Source organism: Cygnus atratus, chromosome 5 (genome assembly GCF_013377495.2).
Source record: "Cygnus atratus isolate AKBS03 ecotype Queensland, Australia chromosome 5, CAtr_DNAZoo_HiC_assembly, whole genome shotgun sequence".
Lineage (NCBI taxonomy): Eukaryota > Metazoa > Chordata > Aves > Anseriformes > Anatidae > Cygnus > Cygnus atratus.
In genome coordinates, this window is record NC_066366.1 from 34371642 (window position 1) to 34380665 (window position 9024).

Genomic DNA, 9024 nt, shown 5'->3' on the forward strand with positions numbered 1-9024 from the left:
TCAGAGTAGCTGCTCAGTCAGAGGACAGGATTTTGAGAGGTGCTATCTGAACAAACACCAAACCGTTCAAAGCCTGGAGCTCTGTTAATTCCTGAAAGCGCTTGCTTGGGAGCTGTGAATCCAGCAGGCTTTGGGCACTTCAGAACAACCCACACAAAGACGTAGGTCTCTTCAGATAAATATTTTATTGGGGTTACCTTTACAGCAGAATTGATGTACAGTCCCAGACAATCCAGCATTGCAACTGTTGCTGCTACGTTTACAGAGCCGATACCTGAAATGTTCACAAAACCTTTCTGTACTGATCTAAGGTATTTCAGGAACCACCGTGTTATGCTTGAATGGCACTCTTGGGACCAAAAGTCTGATGCTGCTAACCATGATTCAGTATGGGAGGGAAATTGGCCTTGCTGCTGAGTGGAGGGATTCTCAAAGAGCACTGTGTGAGATTAGCAGTTCCTGCTTTCACTTTCATTTTGGGGATGAGACAGTATGCCATCTGTGCTTGACCTCTCATCCCTGCCCCCCTAGGTCTGGGAGGAGGCATGTTCTGAACTCCCATTTAACATGTACCCCCAGGACAGCCCTGAGGAACAGACAGGCAAGTCTGTTATTTGAGCTCCTTCCAATGCATGCTAAATAGATTATTAAAATGTAAAAAGATGGTATTTGCCAGACTGCCATTTGGATGAATGTGGAGTTAAAGCCATCTGTTGTGTGTGCCTGATACAGTCTGGGCTGGGATAGCTTCCTCCACCCAGGCCTTATGAAATGGCAGGGATGGTGAGTTTCCATTAGGTGAAGTCTTGCTCCCACAACACTCCTCCCCCCACACCTGAGCATCTGGAATCTGGAACAGAAACAAATTACTCAAGGAAAAAAGCTTGCATTAAGTCCTGTGTGAGGTGATTGCCAGCAGGGTCCTTCCCCAGATGGAGTGCAGAAGTCTCGCTATTCCTTGTGGAGGCACCACACCAATGTCTGGCCCACGCCCGTCATGCTGACCACACGGTAACCGCAGCTCTCCAGCTTGTTCAGGACTATCCGTGGTGCATCGTCCACGTAGTATTCCCAGCTGCAAGCAGGAAAAAGAAGAAAGATGAGGTGGAGAAGGAAGAGACGAGAATTTCCTTGTCGAAGTGAGTCTGCATTGCTAATAAACTGGTATAAAACACTGCAGTGACCACAACTGGCATACTGCCTGTGTGTTGCAACATCTTGGTTAACCAGATGGGGAAGGACAAAACCCACAGCTTCTAAACCAAAGAAAAAGCCTACCCAGAATGGAATTCAGCTTTAAATTGAAGTGTGGTTTGGGGATCAGTTGTCCAAAGCCACGTGTTTCACGGTTAACTGGGCTGAAACTGCAGCGGCGGGAGTTTGCAAGTATGCATAGCTCAGAATTCATGGAAAAATAGGGTAGTCTCTGCAAAGCAGGTGAAAATGTAGGACAGCAGCTTCAAACAGTGTCTTAACAGCACACAACAGCTAGTGCTTTTTCTTTGCTATGAGAACATAGCTGTTCCCATGTTCCTGCAAGTAGCAGACCTAACTAACAACTTGCTGGGCCTAATACCTTCCTGTTACTGGGCCCTGTTTGCTGTTGCTGGCACCCAGGCTTCTGTTTACGTGGCTGGGCTGTTCTGGAAGCTTTTTACAGACTGATTCAGGTGTTTCAAAGGAATGGGAAGCCAATATTTTATGTATGTCAAAGCATGTCTGTGAGTCAGGGGCTTTTGTGAGCCCGTGCTTGAAATTTGGGGGTTGGGAGACAAAAATGCTGCCTTCAGCAAGCATTAGGCATTTGGAGAAATAGAAGTCCTCTGTCCTCAACACAGCTGCCAAATAAGGTGGAGCACAGGATCCTCTACCCTGGCAATTCCCAGCGGTTGTATGCCTGTGGATGTCTGAGAACCGATACTTGGGATCTTTGTCTAGCTTTTGCTCCTTTACAGTTTCTGCCAGCTCTGTGCACTTGGAGCAGGAACTACCCTTGCCTCCACCTGGTCCTTCAGGCTCAGCAGAAGACCTGAGGGCAGACATGAGGGCTGTGAGAATGCTCCCACCAGAAAGGAAATAGGTGGTGGCCGTGGAGTGGAAGAACAGCACAATACGGACACAAAACGTGCTGAATGAGCTTGGGAAGCAGCAGAGCCAAAATGGCAAGTGTCACCTTCAGTGCTGGCTTTGGCAGCCTTTCTGTTCCTCTAACACAGCCATTTTGGCTGCAATATTTATTCAAGCAGATGGGATGAGCTTCGTAATTGTTCATTTCTTAGATGACTCACTGTGCCAGATAAGCTGATAATGATGGGCTACGGGGATCTTCGGTGATCTTGTTTGGGCATCTTAACAAAGCCTGTCCTGACTTTCATACCAGTAACAATAAAAAAGACCGAAAAGCATTTGCAAAGTTTCTAAGGTTGCAAAACATTAATAGTGGTGAATACTTTTTAAAGCCTGAAATAACACCAAGATGTGAAAGTTTTTTTCAGTTTCTCAAGACAGACTATACTTTGCTATAATTATAGATGGGGTGTAAAGATAATATGTATTATTATAAGTGTCTTTGAACTTGATGCTTTCTCTAAGAGGCTTGCTACATACCCTTTGGATTCACATGTTCAAGTTGGTAAATATTATTGCCATTATGCAGAAGGAGCTGAGGCAGGGATTGTTTGCTATTTGTAGGAGCCTAAAAAACTGACTGGCTGAGCTAAAAGCAGAAGACAAGCTGAGTTGCCTAGGGCCTTAAACACAACTCTGCGTTGAATGAAACAAAAGATCACACACAACGTGTATCGAGCACACCGCCCTCTCCGTCTCAATCAGGATGGAGTGGCTGGGAACATTTGTAAAGCCTTTCTTCCCAGCCAAGAGCCACCAGGGAACAGGGAAGTTGCCCCAGATGGGAGAGGACTTCTGCACATGCACATTGTAAGTACACGACCCTAGCTGCCTTGCCTCCCAGATGTGCCAGAACTAGACGAGTGAGTGGTGCGTGGGGATGGGATTGAGATGGAGCAGGAGTATCCTCAAAACGTGGGGATTTCTAGCCTGTTTTGGAATGACTTTCTATTTAAAAGTAGTGATGGAGCAATCTCCTGGTGATATGCACAGCAGTCCTTTTGGCTTCCTTGGGGATGGGTTTTGACTGTGCCCCTGGGAAACAGGTACGTTAGGGTGCTAGTGGCTGCCTTGGACCTCAGCTCCCACAATCTGACAAGCAGGCGTCAGCTTTCATTTCAGACCCAGCAGTACTGATTAAGAACCCTTATAATTACAGGAGGTGCTTATAATTACAGGAGGACATCGCCGACTGATCATCCACACATGCACGTCCACCTGGGCATGCAGGTTGCCCAAGAAGCCCCTGTTCTGCAGCAGCCAAAGGTCAGCTTTCGGATTCTTGACCCCACATGGGCTGGGTCAGAACCTGGCTCTTCCCTGACCCAGATTCCTGTGGGGTTTTGCCCCTGCACGTTAGATAAGGGACTGACAATGCATGCTGGCAGCTGATGCAGCTTAATGATGTGCCATTTGCAGGAGCTAGTGCACAACTGCATAACAGGATCTGTGCTCCCCTTTATTAGAGGCAATTAAGCACTACCTCTGTGTATTATAGTGCTCCAGCTGGTCCGTGCTGCTTAGACCTTTTCTTTCAGGCTCCCTCTGAGCTCCTTAGGTCATGCTTAAGGTTTTGGGGCCCACAGTGCTGCAGAAAGGGCAGGATTTGTGGCATCCTACTGCCAGGCTTACTGCTAGTGCAGCCCTGCAGCCAGGCAGAGGGAGAATCCTGCTTGGCTGCGGTGCTTTCCTTCCTTCCTGGACATTTGTTGTTTTTTTTTTTTGGCAGAAGGGCGGATGGGGCTCACCCTGCTGGCATGTCGCTGCGCCTCTCGGGGTGTCAGCAGCCACATTCCTGCAGGGTTGTTTTCTCCACCCCCTGTTGCTCAAGCGCACCCCGGGGAAGATGTGCTGCAGGGAAGCAGTGGGGTGACCCTGGGTATGACACAAGCTGTGACAAGAAGCAGGTGGGGCAAGACAGAGCCCAAAATGCCTACCAGGCCACGGACACAGGCTGCAGCAGGAGATGCAATAAAAAATTCCCCAAAAGAAGCAAAGTCTGGCACTCCTGTTCCTTCCAACTCTGCATCTCCTCCCTGGCTGCTGGGGCAGGCAGCGTGGGGGCATTTTGCCTTTCTTTGCTGTTCCTTTACTCAAATCCTAGAGTCGCCTCCATCTCAGGAGCCAGGAGCGCTTTGTCCTCCTTGAAGCCTCTTCTGTTTTTCCCCTCGGGTCTCCTTTCTCCTATTGCATAACTCCCTGCCTGCTTCTGGGCTCGGCTTCACAGGCAACAGCATGAAGCTGACACTGCTGCCAATCTCCTCGCCACCCACGGGGTTGGGAATAGCAGCACGGAGACGGCTCAGCCCTGCAAACCCACCCCAGAGCTGCAAGCGATGGAAAGGAGAGATTGAAGAGGTTAGGATGAGCCCTCCTGCAGAGGCAGATGGCCCGAGCTTGTATTTGGGAGGGTTTCTCTTCATCAGACAACCTTTGATTTTTATTTTTTTTTCCCCTCTCTTTCTTTAATTTTTTAGGTTTTTGGTGCTGTGACAGTGGAGGAGCTGGACCTCGATGCTTGCCAGCCTGGTGCTGAGGAGGTGGGTCTTCCCAGCCCCGCCGGCGGCAGTCTGAGAACATTCTGGGACCAAGAAGCCCCTTCTGCTTCACGCCTGGTTTTCCTCCTACTCCTCCTCTGTGCTGCGGCGCGAGTGGGCAAGCTTGAGCAGAAATCTGACTGTTCCCCTCTGTTTTAATTTGCATTTGGGGGGGGTTGTTTTGCTTTGTCTTGGAGAAAAACAAGAAGTTGAGATACCAAATAGGGGGAAAAAAAAAAGTGGGCCAAGATGTAACGAACAGGATGGCAGCATTTCCAAGTTGCACCCTGCTGAAAGCTGTTGTCAAACTTGGTGTGGGCAGAGAGAGACACAGGGACACAGGGAAGTGTCAGATATGTATGGCTTAGGAACGCGCAGGCTGGGGACATGGAGCAGCTCTAACCCTGGGGCTCAGCTGCCCAAGGAAAGGCTTCAGGAGCTGTCAAGAGGGGCTAGCTCAGGTGCGCATTAACAGGGAGAAAACTCAAGCTAGGGTGGGGAGTGGGCAGGACAGGCTGTGGATGAGCATCTGGGGTCATTTGGCACCAAAACAGGCCAGAGCAAGGCTGTACAGGAGGAGGGATGGACTCAATTTGCTTTTGAGCATCTCGGGGCTGGAAATGGTAACAAGACAGAGGAGGTTTGTCTTTGAGAGCTAGGGATGGGATAAAGGCAGATAGTTATGCAGAAAGATTAAAGTGCTCACTGTGCCTGTTTTATTTCAGCCAGGGCATGCGTCAGGTAGCAACCAGAAGCATCCCAAGCAAGTAAGGATGGGGAGAAGGTGGGTCAGGAGCTAAAATGGGGTCACAGTGAGGAAAAAAAAAAAAGAAAGCATCACCTCCTGATGTATCAGGAAGCATTTCCTTGGGTGAGCACTAACAGGCAGGGACAAGGACACGTGTGCGCCCCTCCAGCATTGAATTAGTGCTGGGATTAAAAGTGGGTGTGCAGCCGGAAGGTGCTGCGGTGAATACGAGGAGTGATGCTCTTGGGTAAATCTGGAGAGGAGAGAGCCTGAAACATCACGGAAATGCACTTACAAGTGGTTCCCCAGCATGTTCCTCTTGGTGGCCCCCAGGTAGCGCATCAGGCTGGGATCCGAATGCTCGTCTCCCACCATGGTGGGGCCAACCTCCTGCAGGGAAAGGCAGCAGGTGAGCGATGTGCAGCCGCGTGGTCAACCCTCCCCGCTCCTTGGGACGGTGAGTTGTAACAGGAAGGGAATTGTGCCCTCGAGAAAACAGGGTTTCCAGTGCCACCCTTAAGAGCACTGACGTGGGTTCCTCCGCCTGTAGGAGCAGAGGCGACGTGTCCCAGCTCAGGACAGAGCCACCCGTGCATCCCAGGAGGGGACCTTGGTGGCTTTGCTCCTGGAGAGCCACCTGCTGGCTGAGCTCACAGTGTCTCTGGTCCCTGGGATCCAGCTCTGGGAAGTCTGTAGGGCAGCAGCAGGGTGGTACTCGTGGCCTCATCACACAAAACCAGCAAATCTGTTTTGAAATGAGTCCCCAGGCCAGTTAGAGGCTATCTGCCTGTCCTGGCAGAGGATGGCTTTGGAACAGCTCCGCTAGCAAGGAAGGGTGAGAAGATGGGGCCAAGGAGGTGCTGTGGGGTGGTTTGGGCAGAGGAGCACCCATGGGATGAGGAAGAGCAGCCACGCTCTGTTGGAGCAGCGGGCTGCAGCCGTGAGTCATGGCGCCACCAAAGCCACCAGGTGGCCTTCCCACACGTCATATGAAGGGGACAGGGATGTTTTCACTCAGCACTCCAGAAGTGTTATTTTATGAGGTATTTCTGGTCTGGACAATTTCCAGAACCAAGTAACAGGCCGTAGCAGAGAAGTATAGCTCCAGAGTGACATCCATAATAACTGCCTGCCTCTGGACCGTCCCTGCACCGATGGGGAGCACCCAGCCCCCCCACAACACCAAAGCCAGAAAAAACAAAGACCACAGCCTTAAACAACAACAAAAAAATTAAAAAAAAAAAACCTTAGGGTTTTTAATTAATTCTAATAGGAGGAGCTATCACTCCTTTTTAACTCTCTCTTTTAACACTACACGTGTAAGTTTGCAAGTGAAAACTTTCTGAAGAATGTCCCCACCTGCTGGCACTGCCATCATCAACCTACATTAATTATCGATAATTTATAATGTGCAGAGGGCTGCTCAACCCTGAGTAGCACCCAAAATAAGTTAAGCATCACCCAGATCCTTTCTGACCCCTCTCCATCACCCCTTGGAGGAAGCTCAGCCCTGGGACAGGACAGGGTCTGTGAGACCCCAATAGATGGTGCCTGCAGGGGCTCCTGGGCCGCATGCTCCGCTGTTACACCATGGTGTAAATGGGAAGCCGTGCACCTTGGCCCTGAGTTTAGCAATGAAACAGCCAGGCACTCGGACAGCAAAGGCAGCAGGGAATTGGTATTTGGTGTGGAAAGCTCAGGTGGATGTGGTCTGGGAAGGCTGAAGAGCAGAGAGGGTGAAACCCTGACAGCACCTGTCTACAAACCAGCAAACTGTGCATTAACCGCAAGCCTCTGTCGGACCCCAATTAGAAAGCGCTCGCACAGCGCTGCTAACCAAACATCCCCTTGTGCTGTGCAAACACGCAGGCACGCTCGGCTGCACGGAGAGATGGAGGAGACACAAACCAAGGAGGAGGAAGAGCCGCTGGTCCCTGTGCATCTGATCCTGGCTGCCTGCATCCCATGGGGGATGTGCCACGGGGGAGCGAGCGACCTGTCCCTGTCCCCACCCCAGCTGCTGCCAGCAAAAGGCAGCAACGTCTGTGTCCCCCCCTGCTCTGCCAGCACAGACCCTTTCCAGTTGTGGCTGGATGCCAGGTTTCAGGCTGTGAATGTTTGCTTTGCGCTGCTAAAGAGCAGAGTTTCCAAAGTCTGCAGGGCAAAGTGCGTTAACCTGTAGGTATTTCAGTCCACCCTGCTGCATGCGTTTCCCTGAAGTGCTACAAAACGCATCTGTGCCATGGTTTGTGCCCATCAGTCCATAATCATTCAATCAACTGGTGTGACACCAAATATCGCTGCAAACAGAGATGTTTTGGTGCGATGGCATCCTCCTCGGACAGACTGCATCTCTCACCAGACACCTGCCAGCTCGTTGGTTTGTTCATTTCCCCATCGCACCCTTCCCGTTGCAAAACCGCGACATCGCACTTTGGCCTTCAGACAGTATTTGATATAGTTCCCCTTGGGAAAACAAAAACCAAACCCTCTAGACGTCTGCCTGCTCCTGTGGGCCCGGCAGGACGTGCTGGCTGCCAGTGGGACAGCAATCGCTAGGAAGCAAGGTTTCCTCTGCGCCTTTTTAGGGGAACAATGGGTCTCAGCCGCAGTTCCTGCCACGGCTTTGGGTGCTGCGCAGCCACCCTGGTGCCAGTAATGCCCTGCCCTTTGGCTGTGGCCGTGTTTTCCACCGTGACACAGCCAGCAGGGCTTTTCAGGAAAGAGAAAAAACCTACGGTGAGCACACATGGATTACTTTCTTTGACTTTCATGGGCTCCTGCAACAAGTTTCCCAAGCAAACTTGCTCGCTGTTTGAGGGGAGCGGAGCAGCACTAGGGGCACCTGGGTGCTCTCCTGCTCCCCACCTCACCCAGGCGAAGGGTCGGGACGAAGGGAAGAGAGCGAGGGTGGCTGCCCACATCCCTGTTCACCCAGCGGCTCCCCCAACCCCTTGGGGCAGCCCCCCAGCAGCAGGTGCAGGGCGATGCTGCGGGCAGCAGCGCGGTGCCCAGGAGGAGCCCCCCCCATCTCCATCACCCCCATCTCCATCACCCCGATCTCAATCGCCCCCATTTCCATTGCCCCCATCTCCATCACCCCCATCTCCCCCATTTCCATCACCCCCATCTTCATCGCCCCCCTCTCCGTCGCCCCCCTCTCCGTCTCCCCTCTCCCCACGCGCTCCCCCCGAGCCCCGCAGCCCCCGGGGGAGCTGGGCAGCGGCGGGGCGGACTCACCATGCGGATCTGCGTGCTGACCAGCAGGTACGGCATGCTCCCGACCCCGCCGCCGCCACCCCGGGGGCTGTGGCCGGGGGCGGCCCCTCCCGGCCCGCCCCGCCGCCGCCCCCGCTCCGCCCGCGGGGAAGGATGCGGCCGCCGCGCTGATCCCTCCCCGAAGAGGAGCCCCCGGGGGGCTCCCGAGGTGGCCCGGGTGGTTCAAGAAACCGCCGACGGCTCGGGGGCTCCGCAAGGGTCCTGGATCTGCTCTCCGTCCCCCCAAAAAGGTCGAGGAGACAGAAGGAGATGGGTGATGGAGAGGAAGGTGATGGGCAGGGAGAAAAAGGACAGGGAGGTGGTGGATGGGGAGGTGGTGGATGGGGAGATGAA

At 52.5% G+C, this 9024-nt stretch overlaps 1 protein-coding gene across 1 annotated transcript; it reads right to left on the reverse strand.

Moving 5' to 3' along the window:
* Positions 1-166: 166 nt before the first annotated feature.
* GCHFR (GTP cyclohydrolase I feedback regulator) lies at positions 167-8736 on the reverse strand. Its single transcript, XM_035539284.2, has 3 exons — positions 8653-8736; positions 5708-5802; positions 167-1075 (listed from the first exon to the last, which is right to left on the reverse strand). Exons 1-3 carry the CDS (start codon positions 8686-8688, stop codon positions 952-954), a joined length of 255 nt encoding a protein of 84 aa, XP_035395177.1. The 5' UTR covers positions 8689-8736; the 3' UTR covers positions 167-951.
* Positions 8737-9024: the final 288 nt, after the last annotated feature.

Excerpts from the sequence above, each read along its gene's own strand:
- GCHFR (XM_035539284.2), bottom strand. The coding sequence starts at position 8,688 with ATGCCGTACCTGCTGGTCAGCACGCAGATCCGCATG. Across the intron at positions 5,803-8,652 it reads TCAGCACGCAGATCCGCATG|GAGGTTGGCCCCACCATGGT; the intron begins GTGAGTCCGCCC and ends CTTTCCCTGCAG. Across the intron at positions 1,076-5,707 it reads AACATGCTGGGGAACCACTT|CTGGGAATACTACGTGGACG; the intron begins GTAAGTGCATTT and ends TCCTGCTTGCAG.